This window comes from Schistocerca serialis, chromosome 7 (genome assembly GCF_023864345.2).
Source record: "Schistocerca serialis cubense isolate TAMUIC-IGC-003099 chromosome 7, iqSchSeri2.2, whole genome shotgun sequence".
NCBI lineage: Eukaryota > Metazoa > Arthropoda > Insecta > Orthoptera > Acrididae > Schistocerca > Schistocerca serialis.
In genome coordinates, this window is record NC_064644.1 from 43,060,526 (window position 1) to 43,082,914 (window position 22,389).

General features: G+C 39.2%; 1 protein-coding gene across 2 annotated transcripts in view; it reads right to left on the reverse strand.

Annotated features, from left to right (window-relative positions):
• Positions 1-22,389, reverse strand: part of LOC126412338 (45 kDa calcium-binding protein) — a 182,348-nt gene that overhangs the window by 99,963 nt on the left and 59,996 nt on the right. The window contains exons 3-4 of one of the 2 annotated variants that reach the window (XM_050081880.1): positions 17,158-17,297; positions 4,631-4,744 (exon numbers count right to left, since the gene is read on the reverse strand). In XM_050081880.1, the coding sequence (XP_049937837.1) occupies positions 4,631-4,744; positions 17,158-17,297 (254 nt within the window). The remainder of the gene's footprint in view (positions 1-4,630; positions 4,745-17,157; positions 17,298-22,389) is intronic. The other variant, XM_050081881.1, reaches the window with a different exon arrangement.

The window sequence follows — 22,389 nt, forward strand, 5'->3', positions numbered from 1 at the left end:
AAAGTTTTCAGCCTTGTTAATGAGACCATCGATGACTCTACTATTCAGTAGTTGCTCCTTTACTGATGTTTCATATTCAAGGTGTCCTGCAGCCTTCATGAAGTTGATAAATGATGATATTCATATATGTAAACACAAACAAGGCTACTTGTTTTTTATATTTTTATTTTTCTGGACCAGTATCGAGCTACCCGCTCATTGTCAGTATTTGTGTATTTTACTTTTATGCCCCCACAGAATTTTTTCAGGTATTTATGGAGACATTCTATTAATTTTATCTGGTTTCCAGCACATCTTTGTAATGGTATACATGAGGCTAAGCATGCTGCATAATATATACAGCTGTATAATAGATACAGCACAGTTAGCTTCATTTATACCATTACGAAGATGTGCTGGAAACCAGGTAAAATTAATACAATATCTCTATAAACATTTGCAAAAATTGCATGGGGGTGCAAAAATAAAATACAAGAATGCTGATGATGAATGGATAGTTCAATACTGCTCCAGAAAAATAAAAATATAAAAAACAAGTAGCCTTGTCCTTGTCTATATATACAAATAATGTCATTTGTCAGTTACCTTTAATCCTAAATTATTTAATTCTACCAGAACTTTTCATTATCATATGACACATATCCTTAAGCATTAAGGTTAAAATGTGGTGAATGAATCCACTGGCCTCTACATCTTAAATAGAAATAGTAGTAGTAGTAGTAGTAGTAGTCGTAGTCGTAGTCGTAGTAGTTTATTAATCCAGTGACAATGTACATTGCATGGATTTCATCAAAGAACATAGTATAACAAAATAAGATAAGGATGTACAGTTTCTTACATAATACAATGGATCATTGTACACATCACAATATTTTTGGGCAATACAACTTTGATTACTGTAATAATATAAAAGTATGAGAAGGATCTTTTACATGAAATACATTACAAGTAAATAATTGATTTGACAGTTTTGTTCAGAAAAATTAACATTGAGGCTGTGGCAAGCATTTGATTTATAGTACTACTAACACATAGTAAATGAATGTAGTTACTTGCTACAAGATTACTGCAGATATTCATTTATATTATAATAGCAAGTGGTCATTAAGAATTTAAATATTGCTTCTTGAATGTAGACAATGTTTTTATTTCTTTTAGCTGAGTTGGAAGTTTGTTGTACAAAATAGTACCCTGAATGTTGGTTTGTTTTTGTGTTGAAGCCTTGTTTACTCTTTTTATGTGGATGTCATTGCACATTCTTTTATTGTATGAGTGAAGATCTGAGTTGATTTTATAATTATCAATGTTCATTTTTACATTAACAACGCTTTTTATATAGAGGCATGGTAAGGGTAGAATATTTAGATGTTGAAATAACTGTTTGGAAGGTGTCAGCCTTTTACTGTTTGAAATTATTCTAACAGCTCGTTTTGTAAGGTGAAGATGGTTTTCATGTTTGCCTTATTATGACCCAAAAGGGTTAGGCCATAGGTTATAGCAGAATGGATGTAAGCAAAGTAGACAGTTCTGCTACACTCTCTATGACACACATTCCTAATTATGTGTAACGCAAAGCAAGCAGAGCTCAACTTGTTAGTGAGGTAGAGAATGTGGGCTTTCCAGTCTAGATTTTCATCAATCTGCACACCTAAGAATTTTGTGGCAGCTACCCTTTCAATTTGTTTATTTTGAATTTTGAGGTTCACATCATGGAGCGACTTTGTTTTCCTGTATTGTATATAATTAGTTTTTGAAATATTTAAGGTTAGCCTGTTCTGTTCAAACCAGTTTTGTATGTATTCCAAAACTCTGATTGCAGATGTTAGCAATACCCTATTTATGTCTGTTACAACAATATTTGTGTCATCAGCAAACAAAGTTATGTGCATACCACTGATTGGATCTTGATATCATTAATATATGTAAGAAATAAGAGAGGTCCTAGAACGCTGTCCTGAGGTACTCCGATTGGTACAGTCTGCATGTCGGATCTGTACACAATGCTTTGGTTTTTGTTGTTTGCTCAGGTAATTTCTACTACCTGTTTTCTATTGTGGAGATATGACTGAAATCATTTTAATGCAACTCCTCATATACCTATAGCTTCTACTTTGTCTAGCAAGATATCATGATCAACAGTATCGAATGCCTTCAATAAGTCCAAGTTTATTCCTACTGAATTGTTATTACTGTCAAGTCCTATTACAATGTTTTCAATGAATTGGGTAATTGCTGTTTCTGTACTCGTGCCTTTGCGAAAACCATTTTACAGACAAGAGATTGAATTTTTGGAGGTAATTTGTAATTATATTTTTCATGAGGGTCTCTATTATTTTTGAAAATACAGATAGAAAAGCTATTGGTCTATAGTTTCCCACTTCATATATATTACTCTTTTTCTATAATGGTTTTATTTTTGAAATTTTTAATCTTTGTGGGAATGCCCCTTCTGTTAATGAAATGTTTGTGATATGTGAGAGTGGATCTGCTATGACATTAGCACATTTAATTATGACTGAACCTGGTACCTCATCAATTCCAGAGGACATTTTATTCTTCATTGTTTTTGTTATCTTAAGAACTTCTAATTTATTTGTGGGACATAGCAATATTGAATTACCACTTTGCTCTCTTTGAATTGTGGTACCACTATTACTAGCAAAATTTTTACTCAGATTGACTGGAGTGCTAATGAAATAGTCATTTATGTAATTTGCTAGAGTACCATTTCTGAGTAACACACCATGATCATCTTTTAATACACTATCATCTTGCTTTTTAACACTTTTGTTTGTTTCCTTTTTTACTATATTCCATATTGCTTTTTTGTGCATTGTCTTGGCTGTTTTAATTACTTTCTTACATTTTTTTTAATATGTCTTAACATATTCTGCAAAGTGTACATCATGGTTGTCTTTTCTCAGTTGATTGAGAAGTTTTAGCTTTTGACTGGATACTCTGACAGCAGGTATTAGCCACTGGCTGCTGTTTCTTGGCATGACATTAATTCTTGTCAGTTTTTTGGAAAACACATCTCAAATATGGACATGAAAGTTTTATAAAATGCATTGAATGATTCATCATTTGATGATTTTCAGTAAACATCTTCCCAGGTTTCTTTTGCTAATGACTGGATTAAAATATTAACCTTTTCTGGGTAGAAGTGCCTTTTATATTCCCACTTGTATTTAACAACCTCTGGTACAGAAGAATTTATGCATATTACTAGTGTGTTGTGGTCTGAAGGACCTAAGTTTACATTTTGTGCCTCAGTAACATCATTTTCTATATTTGTAAAGGTATTATCTAGTAGGGACAAAGATGACTCTGTTATTCTAGTGGGGTCTGTGAAGAGCAGTTTTATGTGAGAGCTGTTTAGGATACTCAAAAGCTGTCTTTTTTCTTAATTTTCAATTAAAAAGTTGATGTTCAGATCCCCACATAGTAATAAGTTCACTTCATTGTTATACAAAATGATTAGTACTGCTTCCAAATTTTTAAAAAATATGTTTTTGTCACCGAGTGGTGACCTGTATGTTGATATGACAATTAGATTTTTACGCTTCTCCTCAGATTTTAGCTCTATGGCACATGATTCAAAATGTTTCTCGATATTTAGATGGTATGTTTCAGATCTAACTTTATACTGTAGCCCATCCCTAGTGTATATGTATACTCCACCATTTTTACAAACACTGTGGCAATAATGAGATGCTAATTCAAAATTGCTTATATTTATAAGACTTAATTCACTGACCCTGCACCAATGTTCTGATAGACAAATACAAGAGATATCTACAAAGTTGTTTATGGCGACTTCTAATTCTAACACTTTATTCTTGAGACACTAAATGTTTTGACTCATTATCTTGAAAGTTTTGCAAGTATTTGTTATTTTGTCAATACCTGGTGAAGTGCTGCTTTGTTGCTGATTTTTGACACTTATCTGCAATTTTTCAAGCTGATTTGTCACATTATGATCATTTATCTCTCATTTAAAAGAAATAATTTGATTGTTGCAGTTTGTTATCCACAGCATTTAAACAGACATTTGGGTTTCATTTTACACTGTGTGGGAATTAATAGTTAATTACTGTTGTTTTTACAGTATGTAAGCAGCCATTGTTCATTAAAGCAGCCAACAGTTTTCAAAATATGAAGTATGCACTATAAGACAAAAAGGTTTAATTATATTACTTTTATGTATATTACCAGAAAGAAGAATTATTTTCATAGAGAGAGAGAGAGAGAGAGAGAGAGAGAGAGAGAGAGATGAGAAAGAAAGAGGCAAGTGCTCTTTCATAACAACAGATATCAGCGCTGATGATAAACGTTTAATCTATCATGCACACACAATTGTTAACAGCAACTTCACTGAATTATTTCACACTCCAAAACATCTTTCTTTTGCAATTTCACTTACAGATCATGATGCTTGAGAGGACACCAGATAGCTACACTATTTCATCTCAGTTATCACTCACAGCTTTTTATGTATGAAGATTGAGTCTTAATTATGACTACTCTCTTTCAGATCTTAAAAATTTAATTCCAACTTTATATCTTTCAGACATGACAACAGTCTCAATCAAAAAATGGCAAGTAATCAAAATAATTATTTTTATCACACCTTTTATGGAGCGTGCCAAGTTGCGGTGCTTCTCATCATGCTTCTCTGCATACTGATGACTGAGTCCATGTTGCTTAAGGAAATACCAATGATATTCATCCCAGCTAACCAATCCTGTGAAGAATAGGATTTTTATCACACTGGAAAATGAAACATGTAAGACTATGGCCAATAGTCTTTTTACTTGAGGAAACAAATGTTCTTTACTGAAAAACACTTTCAAAAAGAACTTTAATAAATGATTTAAGACTTATATGTAATGTATTCCCATTTTCACGACAGACATTTGATTTATTCTCTTTGCAATTGAATATTACAAGATAAAAGTAGGAATAATCAAGAATTCACATCTGCTTTTACTTAAGTAATAAATAACACAGTGCAAATACTTTAGGATCAAAGTGCATTCCTCAGATACAATTTCTGAGAGCTCAGATACAATTTCTGAGAGATGACATATTGTCTATATCTTGTGCAGAGTGATTGAATTATACTAGTGTTCTACCAATGAACCAAAATCTGCCATTTGCTTTACTTATGAGTAAGCCTAAGAGATTATTCCATCTCATATCCCTACAAATTGTTACAACCATATACTTCTATGAGCCGAATAACCCCAACTGTGATTCACTGATACTGTAGCTTCAGTATATTACATTTCAGTGTTTTGTAACATTTATAATTTCACATTTGTAAACATTTAAAGCAAGCTGCTAACCTTTGGAGAACTTTGAAATACTATCAGTACTTCTTTAGAGTTAAGTGCATCATCTGCAAAAGTTTGAGGTTATTATTAATATTGTCTGCCAGATCATTAACACACAACATGAACAGCAAGGGTCCCAAACACACTTCCCTGGAACATGCCTGAAGTTACTCCAACATCTGTCAATGACTCTCCACCCTAGATAACACGCTGCAACCCCTACCAAGAGATACACCATCCAGTTACAACTTTTGTTTTGATACCTCACATGATCATACGTTCATACCAGTGGTGTGGTACTTTGTCAAATGCTTTTTGGAAGCGAAGAAATACTCCACCTACCTGACTGCCTTCATCCGTGGCTTTCAGGGTGTCATGTGAGAAAAACTGAGTTGGGTTTGATATGACTGACGTTTTCAGAATCTATGTTGGTTGGCATGGAGGAGGCCATTCTGTTCAAGATACCCTATTACATTTGAGCTCAGTCCACACAAAATCTCCCTGATTTTCAAATGCAATAAAAAAATAAATAAAAAATGGGATGTACATATTTCTGGTTTGTGACATAATGCAAAACAACTCAAAAAGTTTACTGTAGATTTTTTTCCCAAACGATTCCTTTTGCTTTGTTTCAGGTGCTAAATTATTACTGATAATGACTATGACTATACCTCAAGAGAGACACCAAGGTGTGGAGTTGTAAGTGGAAATGAAATTACACATTGCTGTCCTAAGAAATTTTCGATTTGAATTTAAAAGGAAGCCACCAGACATTAAAACGATTATGGTTTCATTTGATAAGTTCCTAGATGTACATGTACAAAGAACCCTAAAACTTCAACAGAAAGCCATTAGATGCATAGCTAAACTAATGCCTCGGGAATCCTGCAAAAACAAATTCAAGGAATTTAAATATTAACTGTACCAAGTTTGTACAAACAGGGTGGCGCACGGTAAGTCACCTGATTTGTTTCATGAATAACACATTTGTTGTTGACAAGATTTGTAATTTACTGATGGAGAAGTAAAGAACACAACTTGGAAATACAAACTAATGAATCACATGTTCAATGTGACTGCCATTTTGGTATACAACTTCTTCAAGTCACACACATGCATTTGTGATGACTCTCCAACACAAATATTCTGGAATGGTGCGGCATAACTCCACAATGATGGCCCTAAGTTGCACTGCATTTTCGGGTTTTCTGTGGTATACCTTCTCTTTAAGGAACCCCCAAAGGAAGAAGTCACAAGGGTTAATGTCAGGGCTGTGGGGCGGCCACATTCCTCCTCCTGCATAACGTTCTGGAAATCTGTTTGACAATACCCTAAGGCCAAGTCTTTCGTTTAGGAAATCAAGCACAACACTGGCAGTATGGGGGCATGCTCCATCCTGCATGCTCCATCCTGCATGAACCAATGTGTCTGCAATGAGACATGAGGCTATGAGTTGAGGAAAGAACTGATTTCACAGCATGTGTAAATAGCATTCATCGGTTACTGTAGCACTGAAGAAGAATGGACCGATGATTCCATGGCTTGACATTGCGACCCACACGCACACTTTCTCCCCATGGGTGTCTTTCATGTGGATTATTTGCAGATGTTCATGCCCAGAATTGAACATTCTGTTTGTTCACAACACCGTTCACTTAAAAATAAGCTTCGTCAGAAAACCATGTGTTGTGTAGCACTGCCTCTTGGTCTTGCTCAATTGCCCACCTTGCAAACTGTAGTCTCCACTCCTTATCTCTCGCAGTAAGCTTATGCGCCATAGTCCTCTTGTATGGATACAAGCGAATGCCGGATTGAATAATTCTTTGTACAGATCAGCGTGAAATTCCCAACTTGGCACTGGCTCTTGTTGATTTACTCGGACCACGAGTCAAAGCCACTTGAACTGCTTCAATGTTTTGTGGCAAACGTATGGTTTGTGCATGTGGCCGCTGACACTCTAGAATGGATCCAGTACCTTCAAATTTTTGATGTAATCTGCTTATTGTCTGTGGGCTGGGAGCCCACTGTATGCCAAAATGAGCACGAAACCATCTCTGTATCAAAGTAATGCTGTTCGTCGCCACGAACAGTAACACAATCTTCATCTTTTGTGCAACAGTCAACCGCTCTTTGTCCAATATCACGGTAAACTCACAACGGAAGCGATGAACTCGCAACGACGTCTGGCGTAATTTCCATGAACTGCACGAAGAGGATCAAAATTCAAGCAGGTGACCTATGGTGCGCCACCGGTATATGAGACAATACTTCTTCTAATGGTAAATTTTACAGCACCTCTACATGGAGACTTTGATGACCACAACACAAGAAGCATAGAAAATTACCAAATCTGCAGCAAAAGATTGAAAATGACAGGAAGGGATCCTATAATTGCAGGAAGCTTATTTTATAACAGACTACCATGCAGCATCAAGAGCATAAAGGATCTGTGCACCTTCAAAAGAAAACTCAAAGAAAACCTCATCTCTGACTGTTGGCAAATCCTTAGGATAAATGTAAGTTGGAATGTCAAATTTTCATGAAAGAAGGGAAAGGAAAACAAAGTGTAGTGTTGAAAATACAGAAGAAAACATACAAACTAAGATGTAGTGTTTCAATAATCTATAAATGTCCTAATATTTCTATGAAGTGAGTTTAACATAAATGAACTAAAAAATTAGTCTTCAGTTCTTCTAAATGTATTACACTGGTCAACACTCATTTTCTTGCCAAGGATATTTGAGTGGCTTTAGGATGGGTTAGTGGTGCTGAGGACGAATATAGCAACCATTTATGCAGTTTGGCTCTAGTTTTTGAGATCATGCATGATTTATTCAAAAAATTAGAAAAAATTGCTAATACTGAACTCGAGCGCTACAAACTACAATGAAAAAAGAAAATAATCTTTATACATAGCTTCTATGACAACCTGATAGGCATTTGTCCACGTTTAAAACATAATTGAAAAGTTTCTCTATAAGTATGTCATTTTATGACGAACCGCTTCCTGCACGCTTTCCTTTTATAGGTCTCTTCAGAACAGTCACGTTGCAGATTCCAGCAATAATCTGCCATCATATGCCTGTCCCATCTTCCTTTATATCTTTCCTCTATTCCTTTCATATCTTGATGGAACCACTCTCCTTGTTTCTCACTGAAATCACCTAGATTACGAGGAAATCGATCCAAGTGGCTGTGAAGGAAGTGCAATTTTATGCTCATGTTAGCTCCTAAGTTTTGAAAGTTAGTGAGCATGTTTTTGACCAGTTCCTCGTAATTGGGAGCTTTATGATTGCCCAAAAAACATTTTACAACAGCGACAAAACTGTTCCAGGCCGATGCTTCAGTGACAGTCATGACACTTGTAAAATTGGTATCGTTGATGAGCCTGCGAATTTGAGGACCATCAAATATTCCTGCCTTAAGTTTTTCACTACTGAGTCCAGGGAACGTATTGCAGACGTATGTGAAGCAATTACCATTTCTGTCTAAAGCTTTGGTGAATTGCTTCATTAGTCCTAACTTAATATGTAATGGTGGAAGAACAATCTTGTCCCTACTAACCAGAGGTTCATTAATGATGTTTGCTTCACCAACAGCCATATGTTCCCTTGGAGGCCATGTTTTCTGCTTCCAATGTTCGTGCTTTGCCCTACTATCCCACATGCAGATAAAACATGGGTGCTTTGTGTATCCACTTTGTTGTCCAAGCAAGAAGCTCACCATTTTCAAATCAACACAAATCAACCACTGAATTTTCTGCAGAACCATCTTGATGTTAGCATATGCTTCACAAAGTTTTGTTGAGTGGGCAATTGGAATAGATGCGTAATGATTGCCATTGTGTAGGAGAACACATTTTAAACTTCTAGTGGAACTGTCTATGAAGAGACGCCAGTCCTCTGGTCTATATTCCAGCAGCCCCAATTCAAGTAAAAGTCCAGGTATATTGCTGCAATACACTATAACCTCTTCTTGGTTGAAGTATGGAAGAAGGTTTTCTTCTCTCGTCCGGTAAGCTGTTATTTTAACACTTGGATGAAGACAGTTCTTTTCCTTAAGCCTGGATGCTAAGAGTTCTGATGCTTGCTTTGAAAGATTGAGTTCTCGTATAAAGTCACTGAGCTCCTTCTGGTCGAACTGCTGGGGTTGTGTCTCACGTCCTTCGTATTCCGAACCACTACTTGTACATTCCTCGCCTTGCACATCGTCATCTGATGATGTTAGCGTGGGTAATGTTGTGAAGGTTGGTACAGGAACATCGTTGCTGTGCACCACCGGTCTTCTTGCTGACTCCAAATCGGGATATTCCCACTTTCGTTTTTTGAACCTATTAAAACCTTTCACATTAACAATGCAAAAATAGCAATCATCTGTATGGTTCTTCTGCTCTCGCCATACCATAGGCACTCCGAAGTTTAAGCTTTTCCTTTTTCGTTTTGTCCACTGCCGTAAGCACTCCACACAGCATTTACAAACTTTATGGGGTGCCCACGCCTTGTCTTGATCTCCAAGTTTAATTCCGAAATATGCCAGATACGCTTCCTCCACAAAAGGAGTGATATTCTTCCTGTTCTTTTGAAGAACGTATTCACCACAAATGTGGCAGAACTCATCTGGATGGTTCACGCAAAGACGGCGTGAAGAACTCATGTTTTCCTAAAATAAAATTGCACAAATACTACATATTATGCAGAACTTTCTTGTATTTGCATGTCAATCACATCCAACAAACATCATTAATTGTTTTGTGTGAAATGAATACTCACCTCTTATTTGCTACGTCATGATGAAAAGGTTCTATCTCCTTGAAGCTGCACTGCACATGTGTGTGACTTTCGACCATCGCCATTTTTCTTGTTTACACTGAACGCTACCTATCGGCTGTTGCGGGGATTACCTCGGCCAACAAATGAATGTCGAGTATCGCCGAATTCAAATCTGCACAACCCTCAATATCTTCAACACACGCACCGCACAACATGTATTGCGAATACATAGAAAGAAGGATCCTTTATTGTATGATTATATGATAGCGGAACAAACACTGGTAGCAGTTACTTCTGTAAAATATCTGGAAGTATGCGTGCGGAACGATTTGAAGTGGAATAATCATATAAAATTAATTGTTGGTAAGGCGGGTACCAGGTTGAGATTCATTGGGAGAGTGCTTAGAAAATGTAGTCCATCAACAAAGGAGGTGGCTTACAAAACACTCGTTCGACCTATACTTGAGTATTGCTCATCAGTGTGGGATCCGTACCAGATCGGTCTGACGGAGGAGATAGAGAAGATCCAAAGAAGAGCGGCGCGTTTCGTCACAGGGTTATTTGGTAACCGTGATAGCGTTACAGAGATGTTTAATAAACTCAAGTGGCAGACTCTGCAAGAGAGGCGCTCTGCATCGTGGTGTAGCTTGCTCGCCAGGTTTCGAGAGGGTGCGTTTCTGGATGAGGTATCGAATATATTGCTTCCCCCTACTTATACCTCCCGAGGAGATCACGAATGTAAAATTAGAGAGATTAGAGCGCGCACGGAGGCTTTCAGACAGTCGTTCTTCCCGCGAACCATACGCGACTGGAACAGGAAAGGGAGGTAATGACAGTGGCACGTAAAGTGCCCTCCGCCACACACCGTTGGGTGGCTTGCGGAGTATCAATGTAGATGTAGATGTAGATGTAGACTGAACACATGCTGACAGTGTGATGTTTGCATGATGTAATCCTCAACCACACAGATGCACTCCCTGAGCACAATTGTTTAATAAAGATAGTACAATATCACTAATTAAAAAACAGGTAGCAAATACATTACACCATATGTGGACCCCGCAGTCGATATTGTCCACATGAAACTTTCATTTCCACAAATAACCTATATCTCAAAAACCAGAGCCAATTTGGAAAAAGTACAAATATACTCGGAATGAGTATCATAACAATATCCCATTTTAGTTCAAACTTCCCTGGCAACGAAAAAAAAAAATTATTTTGTAGAGCTGTGTTATTTATTATTATTAGCAGTATGACAAAAATAGTTAGATTGTAGCTTTCCCTATGTGTGCTAGACTGTTGCATAAATCATTGCAAGCTATCATATATAACTGAGTAAAAATATTATCAGTAAACATTACTACAGAATTATTTCATCCATCAAATGACAAATTTCCTACCCCCATGAACCATGGACCTTGCCGTTGGTGGGGAGGCTTGCGTGCCTCAGCGATACAGATGGCTGTACCGTAGGTGCAACCACAACGGAGGGGTATCTGTTGAGAGGCCAGACAAACGTGTGGTTCCTGAAGAGGGGCAGCAGCCTTTTCAGTAGTTGCAGGGGCAACAGTCTGGATGATTGACTGATCTGGCCTTGTAACATTAACCAAAACGGCTTTGCTGAGCTGGTACTGCGAACGGCTGAAAGCAAGGGGAAACTACAGCAGTAATTTTTCCCGAGGACATGCAACTTTACTGTATGATTAAATGATGATGGCGTCCTCTTGGGTAAAATATTACGGAGGTAAAGTAGTCCCCCACTCGGATCTCCGGGCGGGGACTACTCAAGAGGACGTCGTTATCAGGAGAAAGAAAACTGGCGTTCTACGGATCGGAGCGTGGAATGCCCGATCCCTTAATTGGGCAGGTAGGTTAGAAAATTTAAAAAGGGAAATGGATAGGTTAAAGTTAGATATAGTGGGAATTAGTGAAGTTCGGTGGCATGAGGAACAAGACTTTTGGTCAGGTGATTACAGGGTTATAAATACAAAATCAAATAGGGGTAATGCAGGAATAGGGTTTAATAATGAATAAAAAAATAGGAGTGCGGGTAAGCAACTACAAACAGCATAGTGAACGCATTATTGTGGCCAAGATAGACACAAAGCCCATACCTACTACAGTAGTACAAGTTTATATGCCAACTAGCTCTGCAGATGATGAAGAAATTGATGAAATGTATGATGAGATAAAAGAAATTATTCAGGTAGTGAAGGGAGACGAAAATTTAATAGTCATGGGTGACTGGAATTCGTCAGTAGGAAAAGGGAGAGAAGGAAACATAGTAGGTGAATATGGATTGGGGGGAAGAAATGAAAGAGGAAGCTGCCTTGTAGAATTTTGCACAGAGCATAACTTAATCATAGCTAACACTTGGTTCAAGAATCATAAAAGAAGGTTGTATACCTGGAAGAATCCTGGAGATACTAAAAGCTATCAGATAGATTATATAATGGTAAGACAGAGATTTAGGAACCAGGTTTTAAATTGTAAGACATTTCCAGGTGCAGATGTGGATTCTGACCACAATCTATTGGTTATGAACTGCAGATTGAAACTGAAGAAACTGCAAAAAGGTGGGAATTTAAAAAGATGGGACCTGGATAAACTGAAAGAACCAGAGGTTGTAGAGAGTTTCAGGGAGAGCATAAGGGAACAATTGACAGGAATGGGGGAAAGAAATACAGTAGAAGAAGAATGGGTAGCTCTGAGGGATGAAGTAGTGAAGGCAGCAGACGATCAAGTAGGTAAAAAGACGAGGGCTAATAGAAATCCTTGGGTAACAGAAGAAATATTGAATTTAATTGATGAAAGGAGAAAATATAAAAATGCAGTAAATGAAGCAGGCAAAAAGGAATACAAACGTCTCAAAAATGATATCGACAGGAAGTGCAAAATGGCTAAGCAGGCATGGCTAGAGGACAAATGTAAGGATGTAGAAGCTTATCTCACTAGGGGTAAGATAGATACTGCCTACAGGAAAATTAAAGAGACCTTTGGAGAGAAGAGAACCACTTGTATGAATATCAAGAGCTCAGATGGCAACCCAGTTCTAAGCAAAGAAGGGAAAGCAGAAAGGTGGAAGGAGTATATAGAGGGTCTATACAAGGGCGATGTACTTGAGGACAATATTATGGAAATGGAAGAGGATGTAGATGAAGACGAAATGGGAGATAAGATATTGCGTGAAGAATTTGACAGAGCACTGAAAGACCTGAGTCGAAACAAGGCCCCGGGAATAGACAACATTCCATTAGAACTACTGATGGCCTTGGGAGAGCCAGTCATGACAAAACTCTACCATCTGGTGAGCAATATGTATGAGACAGGCGAAATACCCTCAGACTTCAAGAAGAATATAATATTTCCAATCCCAAAGAAAGCAGGTGTTGACAGATGTGAAAATTACCGAACTATCAGTTTAATAAGTCACAGCTGCAAAATACTAATGTGAATTCTTTACAGACGAATGGAAAAACTGGTAGAAGTGGACCTCGGGGAAGATCAGTTAGGATTCCGTAGAAATGTTGGAACACGTGAGGCAGTACTAACCTTACGACTTATCTTAGAAGAAAGATTAAGAAAAGGCAAACCTACGTTTCTAGCATTTGTAGACTTAGAGAAAGCTTTTGACAATGTTAACTGGAATACTCTCTTTCAAATACTGAAGGTGGCAGGGGTAAAATACAGGGAGGGAAAGGCTATTTACAATTTGTACAGAAACCAGATGGCAGTTATAAGAGTCGAGGGGCATGAAAGGGAAGCAGTGGTTGGGAAAGGAGTGAGACAGGGTTGTAGCCTGTCCCCGATGTTATTCAATCTGTATATTGAGCAAGCAGTAAAGGAAACAAAAGAAAAATTCGGAGTAGGTATTAAAATTCATGGAGAAGAAATAAAAACTTTGAGGTTTGCCGATGACATTATAATTCTGTCAGAGACAGCAAAGGACTTGGAAGAACAGTTGAATGGAATGGACAGTGTCTTGAAAGGAGGATATAAGATGAACATCAACAAAAGCAAAACAAGGATAATGGAATGTAGTCAAATTAAATCGGGTGATGCTGAGGGAATTAGATTAGGAAATGAAACACTTAAAATAGTAAAGGAACTTTGCTATTTAGGGAGTAAAATAACTGATGATGGTCGAAGTAGAGAGGATATAAAATGTAGACTGGCAATGGCAAGGAAATCGTTTCTGAAGAAGAAAAATTTGTTAACATCGAGTATAGATTTAAGTGTCAGGAAGTCGTTTCTGAAAATATTTGTATGGAGTGTAGCCATGTATGGAAGTGAAACATGGACGATAACTAGTTTGGACAAGAAGAGAATAGAAGCTTTCGAAATGTGGTGCTACAGAAGAATGCTGAAGATAAGGTGGGTAGATCACGTAACTAATGAGGAGGTATTGAATAGGATTGGGGAGAAGAGAAGTTTGTGGCACAACTTGACTAGAAGAAGGGATCGGCTGGTAGGACATGTTTTGAGGCATCAAGGGATCACAAATTTAGCATTGGAGGGCAGCGTGGAGGGTAAAAATCGTAGAGGGAGACCAAGAGATGAATACACTAAGCAGATTCAGAAGGATGTAGGTTGCAGTAGGTACTGGGAGATGAAGAAGCTTGCGCAGGATAGAGTAGCATGGAGAGCTGCATCAAACCAGTCTCAGGACTGAAGACCACAACAACAACATGACAAATTTCCATGAAATTTGTTTATTTCTGTATAAATTTGCAACATAATATGTCTAAAATCATTGTAAAACTACAATGGACAAAAAATAAACTATAACTACAACTATTGTCGCCATCACCATCACCACCACCAGCACCATTATTATTCTTACAGGAATTAGGCCCTTTGGCCTGTTCTGGCCTCAGTCAGTATTTCTCACTGGCTGACCTAAAACTGAAAACTCATCAACTGGTTCTATAACATCAGTGTTAATGTGTACTACTTTCATTTCATTGTGTCGGTTATACATTATTTTAGCCTTATTAGAATTGACTAGCAGGTGTAATTGCAAATTTGCTCTATGATGTTCTTCCATTAATTGTTGGAGTTCATCTACACTAGCAGCTAGTATGCCTTTTCAAACTGAGAACTGAATCACTGGTCATTACACGTACAATAAGAATTGTTTACTTTCACAGGAACTGAAACACAAAATACAGAAAACAACACTATATGAAGAACTTTGACTACTTCAACATGGGGAATACAAGCATGATACTACACAAAATGACCACTGCAGACATTCATTCCTCCTAGGCAACTGGCTGTTGCTCTTTGACAGTTTTACAGAATAAATTCAAAAATGCAGGGTATCCACTATTACACTGATCCTCATAAAAGGCTCCGCATCCAGAAGGACAGGGCAAATTGTGGTTATTGTTGGCAGACAGGAAGATGATACGATACATATGAAATACACTTGCAATCCCGGAGGACTAACATGTATTATGGTCCACAGCCACAAAACATACATGTTACTAAGGTGCTGGACACCCATGGCTGTGAGTATAAGCATCCATACATTCAGATTCGGCATGAAGCGGTATAAGTCTCAGATGAAGTCCTGTGATATTACATCCTATTCTGCTTGCAACTGAGCGTGCAGGTACTGTAAATTGGTTGGTGGAAGTGGATTCCTAATGACGCATTCCACGGTATCCCACACATTATCGATCAGGAAGAGGGGCCAATGCCGTTAGCTGCGACAGAGTATCAATAGCGGCGGAGTATCAATAGCAGCACGGTATGTTTGGAAGGTGGAAGCGGCATGAGGACAAGCATTGTCCTGTTCAAAGAAGGCACGGGCATGCAGAGCCACCAGCTGCCTCTTCCACACATATGCAGCAGTCACGGAGCCCATTAGGAACATTAATGGTGAAAGAGCACCATAGGGTACTGCTCCCCACACCATCACACCAGGCTGGTGGGATGTGTGGTGAGAGCCCACAAACCGATCTTCACGGTGCTCTCTACTGTGCCTCGAGAGTCGGATCCAGTGGTCATTGCCTCCAAGGCAGAAGTGGGACACGTCACTAAATATGGCCCATTGCCAGTCTGCAGGACCCCATGTCCATTGATGCTGACACAAGGCGAACTCGGCACGACACTGCGTGGGTTTGAGTGGTAGACGACATAATAGTCAGTGTGTGGCAACGTCTGCATCATACAACCCCCTGGCAATGGTATTAACATTTATAGTATGTTGCAGAGAAGGCAGGACAGCCCACTGAATGACTCCTACCATTGTGTTTGGATCTGTTCATGCATGGCATGCAATCCATCGGTCCTCACTCCTCGTGGGGCATACTGGACGAAAAAGATCCTTCATGTTATGCATGCATGCCTTCTTGTATCCAATGTTGCCAACGGGCAACTGGTTGTCTATACAACTGATGTGGCAGCACAATATGATGATAGGACCATCCAGCCTCCTGCAGCCACATGATGTGGCCCCTTTTGAACTTGTCTAGCTGGATATACTGCTAACAAACATGTGCCCTGGGCATAGTGCATTTGCAGATGATGCTCTAGTGACACTACCCACTGTTTTACTGGCCAGCATGGCAAAGTGATCACTGGCATGCCCACACAGTTGGTGATGGATTGGTCTGGTCCTTCTGGTGCTGCTCTTTTTATAATGGTCAGCATAATAGGAGCAGCCTGTTAAATAAGACACATGAAATAATAAATACATATCAAGTTATAAGGAAGATTAGGCTTTAAAATTATTCAGAAATTAAGTCATAATCTGTGTGACCTGTGCTCTGAGGCTTACATGCAAAAATAAATAACTTCTGTAATGAGAAAAGTCATACTAGAATAAAATGGAAAATTTACATCAAACCATAAATAGGAAGTAAATGGTAGTTAAGTTATCAACCACTGGTAAGACTGATAAAAAAGAGAGAGTACAAAAACAGCCTCAGTACATAAATAGCTTCTCAGTAGAATGCCAGTTCTAACAAACTACTGTGGCCTGACAGAAGCACACACTGTGTAAATAATTTCAAGATTGAACAGTAACTGGACATCCTTACCATCCCTGGGTTTTACATCTATGGCAGTGAAAAGTATCTCATTTTCTAGTAAAGCCTGGTCGATATGCTCCCGGATGCGAATATCAATCCAGTCAGACAGCTCCAAAAGCGTTAGGCGTTCATCGTGGTCACGGTCTGCTCTGTACCAAAAGGGAAATTGTGACAAGAGCATGATCAGGAACATATTTAAAACTGTTATACTTATATAAGCCTATATGAATCCTTCATTTAGTTGTAGCTCAATATATTACAGCATGATTATTTGTACCTCAATTTCAAAAATGATATGCTCTATACAAGTTAATAAATAAGCAGTTATGGTTACAACACACTTATACAGATGCATATTTTAAGTAACACCCGCCCAGAAAGCCATGTGTGTTAGAGCACCACTTCCAGAATAGGGAGGTGTGCCAGCCCCAGATCGAATCTGTCCAGAGGATTAATGGAGAGGGTCAGTGTGCCACCAGCCTGCATGTGGGCTTTAGGCAGTTTCACACATATACCGGGTGAATCTTGGGGTGGTGCCCAAGTCCCACCTCAATTACATGATCCACAAACATTTAGAAAACTTTCAGTCACTTTCACATGACTAACACGATATGCACACAGTTAGGGTACACATATGGGGGGGGGGGGGGGGGGGGTGTACTAGGGTGGCAGCAGTAAGGGCATCCAACCACCACTTAAATTAACTGTGACAAATCCATTAATAACTATGTTGACCCTGTGCTGATGCAGGGCAAAGGCACAACAAAAAGATGAAGATATCTTAACTAGTGGTGAGAAAACAACGATGCAATATTAAACTCCCTGGCCAAATAATCATCAATATCATCCCTTTAACTCTTTAAAATGGAAAACATCAATGTACAAACTACTTTCTTTCCACAAAGTAGATATTTATCTCAGTTAATATCCCACAGAAACTCATATCAATGTTTACATGTGGCATTTAAGAAAGTGTCCGCTAAATTGAAGAGTTTTATTAAATTATTTTCCTGTTAGCCCATATCTGGCTGTATAAACTGTTCTGCACCACTGATTCACTGCATAAAAACCTGTTAGGTGCAAGATTGTCTTGTGCTGATCATTTAATTTACTCTAAAATTTTTAACTGCAACCATAAAAAATGTAGTAAGGAAACACAAATTGCATTTACCAAATAAAAGAAAGCATCTGATCATTTAGACAGAAAAAGAGCTTACTGAAATTTTAGCAGAGAACCAGACATCTAATTACAATTACATAGAGAAAATATGGTTTCAGTAAAATTAAGAACATAAATTTCTGTATGGAAATCAATAAATTTTGGAGTACAACAAGTTCATCCCTTGCCATCGCACATTTTTAACAACTGTATAAATGTAATTCTAAAACAACAGAGATGAACAGTTCTTGATAGCATTTAACTTCATGGTAATGTAGGGTGACCATCTGTCCTGAACTTCAAGGGACGGTCCCGCATTTTGATACATTTTAAATTGTCCTGAGCAAGACTGGGCTTGTCCTGCACCACATGTTTTAGACTATTTTTCATTATTTTTCACACATATATTCAGATTTCAGATAATCGATCATCTTACGTTCCTCATCTCAGCTTTTTGACTGTTGGTTCAGTTGTTGTATTTGTAAGCTACTTTACAAACATTAATTTAATCTGCTGTAATCTGTGGTTGTAAGTGATAATGGAAGTTTCAGAAAGTAAATAAGATTCACAAGAAGATAGTGGAAAACAAATAGGACTAAATCGGGAAGCATCTTGATAACTAAAAAGTGTTTGTGTGTATATAATTCAAAGTGGAAAATGAATGCACCATTCTTGGCATCAAGTGCAATTAAGCAGTTCAAAGACCTTTTTTTAGGGCGCAAAAACAACTGAGGTCATAAGTATCCACATCATAAGCTTAGAACACTAACACAAGAAAAGTTAAAAGTGACAACACATTAAGCCCAATCAATGGAAGCAAAGAGAGCTAAAAACAAGGACTTCTTCCACAAAATATGCAGTACAGACAGCAGGGGTTCCGAAACAAAGATGAAATGTCCTTTGCCATATTGCTATGACACGTTAAAAAGTAGATCACTGTTGACACCCCGTGTGTCATTTGCTACAACAGCCAATAACTCTGACGGCAAACATACATTAGAATGTAAGTGGTTTAAAAAGGGCATTCAGTCAGGAAATGGATAACTACCAAAGGTTGATGACAATGAGCCCAAAGTGGTGGGAGTCACCACTTAACAAATGGCGATGGCTAAAAAGACAGCACCCAACATGCAACTTAGATAAAATGATCTCCTTAGAGGGCCAAGAGGAGGTTGGCTAAGCCATTGGTAAAGTTTAATTCCTCAAAGCTTGTTCCCATGAAGAGAAGACCAGTGATGATGCCAAAATAACACCACCTGCTGACAGACGGCAACATGGAGATCATCCGCAGGAATGGAAGAGCTAATGGACCGAGGTAGAGGGACTGCAGCCTCGGCAGCAGTGTCAGCAGCCTCATTTCCCATCCGACCGACTTGACGAGGAACCTATATGGACATCACAGTGGCTCCCTCAACAGCCAGCATGTGGAGCTTTCTTGGAGCCGTTGCAGTAAAGGATGGACTGTGTACAGTACACAGAGACTCTGAAGAGCACTGAGAGAATTACGGTACATGACACAATTAAAAAGCCTGTGTCCCCGGATGTACTGGGTGGCTCGTTCTCCTGGATAAAGGTGTCCAACAAGGCCAAACCCACACTTACCTTGAAAACTCTGTCTTTTAAAAATTCCTGATGTAAATGGGGAAAGTGGCCTCAGAAGCCCCACGTGTAGAGAGTACACAGGATATCAGTCCTCCAGCAAATGTCATAGGCTTTCTCTAAATCAAAAAACTCAGCTGCAGTGTGATATTTCTGCAGAAAACTGTTCATGACAAGGGTTGACAAAGTGGTGAGATGGGCCACTCAGAATGATGTGCTCAAAATCCACACTGTACAGTGGTCAGCAGATTGCAAGGCTTGAGCCATCATAATAGCGACTCATGAATCATATGTTCTGCCCCCTTGCAAGCACAGCTGGCGAGAGAAATGGGGAGGAAGCTACAAGTAAGGTGTTCGTCCTAACAAGCTTCGGGTTTCACAGTGGCTTCACGCCAGAATCTGGGAAACTTACTATCTGCCCAAATGCAATTGTACATATGAAGGAGAAAGTGCTTTCCCACAACAGGAAGGTGCTGCAACATCTGAATCTGAACGCTGTCTGGCCCTGGGGTGAAAGACGGGGATGAAGTGAGAGCATGATCTAGCTCCCTCACAGTAAAGGCAGCACTGTATCATTCATGATGCTGAAAGAAAAAGGGTATCACCCGAGCCTCCTCCACATGTTTCCAAGGAAGGAAGCTGGGGTGATAGTGGGTGGAGCTCGAAACCTCCACAAAATAGTGCCCTAAGGTGTTGGAGATACCAATAGGGTCCTCTATGACACCATCTTCTATGGTCAGGTCAGAAATTGAGGAATGGACCTTGGTCCCAATTAGCTGATGCAATCAATAACTTACCAGCTTCTTAGAATCTCTCAGAACTACAACTGTTCCTTGGCAAAGTAAATTATTATGCGAAGTTTATTCCCAATATGACCCAGATTTCCCACTCACTTAATCAAATGAGTGGTCAGAAGCATACCAGATGGCCTCCTTGTAACTTAAAAAGTGCCTTAGGTCAGCCCCCTGTTTAGCAACCAGCTAATGTTTTAATGCTTGCCACTGATGCTTCAGATTGTAGTCTTGGTGCTGTGCTGTCCCACAAATACATCAACAACACAGAACAGCACACTGCATTTCCACCCAAAACACTAAACGCAGCACAGAGGAATTACTCACATACTGAGAAGGAGGTACTGGCTATTGTACATGGTACCTCTTTGGTACTAAGTTCCATCCAATCACCAACCACAAGCCCGTCACTTCCCTTCCTGATAGGAGGGTACTGCAGCTGTAACAGTGGGCATTTTCCCTAATATCTGTACCTGCAATATCCATTAAATAATCGGCCCACCATGTAGCATTCAAACACTGCCGCACTTTCCCACTTGCCATGCAGTCCAGATGCAGAGTTTGGTAAACACGAAGCATCGTGTTTTGCCTTAGATGCAAATCAGCAACACCTCCTTGACAAATTCCTGATTACAGCACATGAAGCAGCTGAAATGGGCCATGATCCGCTACCCCCAATGGGTTATCTGCTGTATGGTGGGTTTGGCCAGAACACCTGTCTAAGGGAACCAACTCAGAATGGCACACCTATTTTTCCTTATAGCTCAGGCTAACATCACCAATGGCATCATTTTGTCAGCTACAGATGATTCTGTATGTCAGGTGGTAGTTCCTTCCACACTCCACCCCCTTATACTGAAGCTCCTCCACACTTCTCATTGTGGAAAGTGCAGAATGAAGGCAATAGCGTGACATCATATTTACTGACTTGGTGTTGATCGCACCATAGAACACACTGTCTGGAACTGCCAGGATTGTGCCCACAATCAATCAGCCTCAGCCCTTGACCGCACCCAGACCACCACTGGCAAAGGGTGCTTGTTGATTTCACTGGACCATTCTGTGGTGTAATGTTGTTGCTAGTTGTTGTAGCCCTCTCTAGTTTTCCATATGTGTCACAGCTGGCTACCACAGCAGCTACTATCCATGCCATAGAGCAGACAACCCAGTGAGGGTAGCGGATCATAGCCCATTTCAGCTGCTACTTCATGTGCTGTAATCAGGAATTTGCAATAGAGGGGGCACTTTCCACTCTGGTTTCCAACAATAGCCCTCAATTCACAGCATCACCATTATTTTTGTAAAAGCAGTGATATTTACTTCATGACCACAGTCCCTTTCCATCCTGCATCCAATTTGGAATTTGGGCAGATAGTGAGGGCCTTCAAGATACAGATGCGCAAGATAATTATGACAGACAACTCCAAGGAAACAATCACCAGTTTCTTTCCCATCTACTGGTCCACCACCATAATGGACATAGTCCAACTGAAATTTTAAATGGGCACAGACCCACATACTTTTTGACTTGCTGCACCCAGCCCCACAGGTTCACCACAAGTGCACACAGAAAGTACCACCGGGTGAGCTCCAATTTCTAAGTTCGCACTTTTCGCTGCGGTTCCATGTGGACGCAAGGCACCATCCTCAGCACTAAAGGGCAGCAGTGTCTGAGGTTGAGTCCAGCCAGGA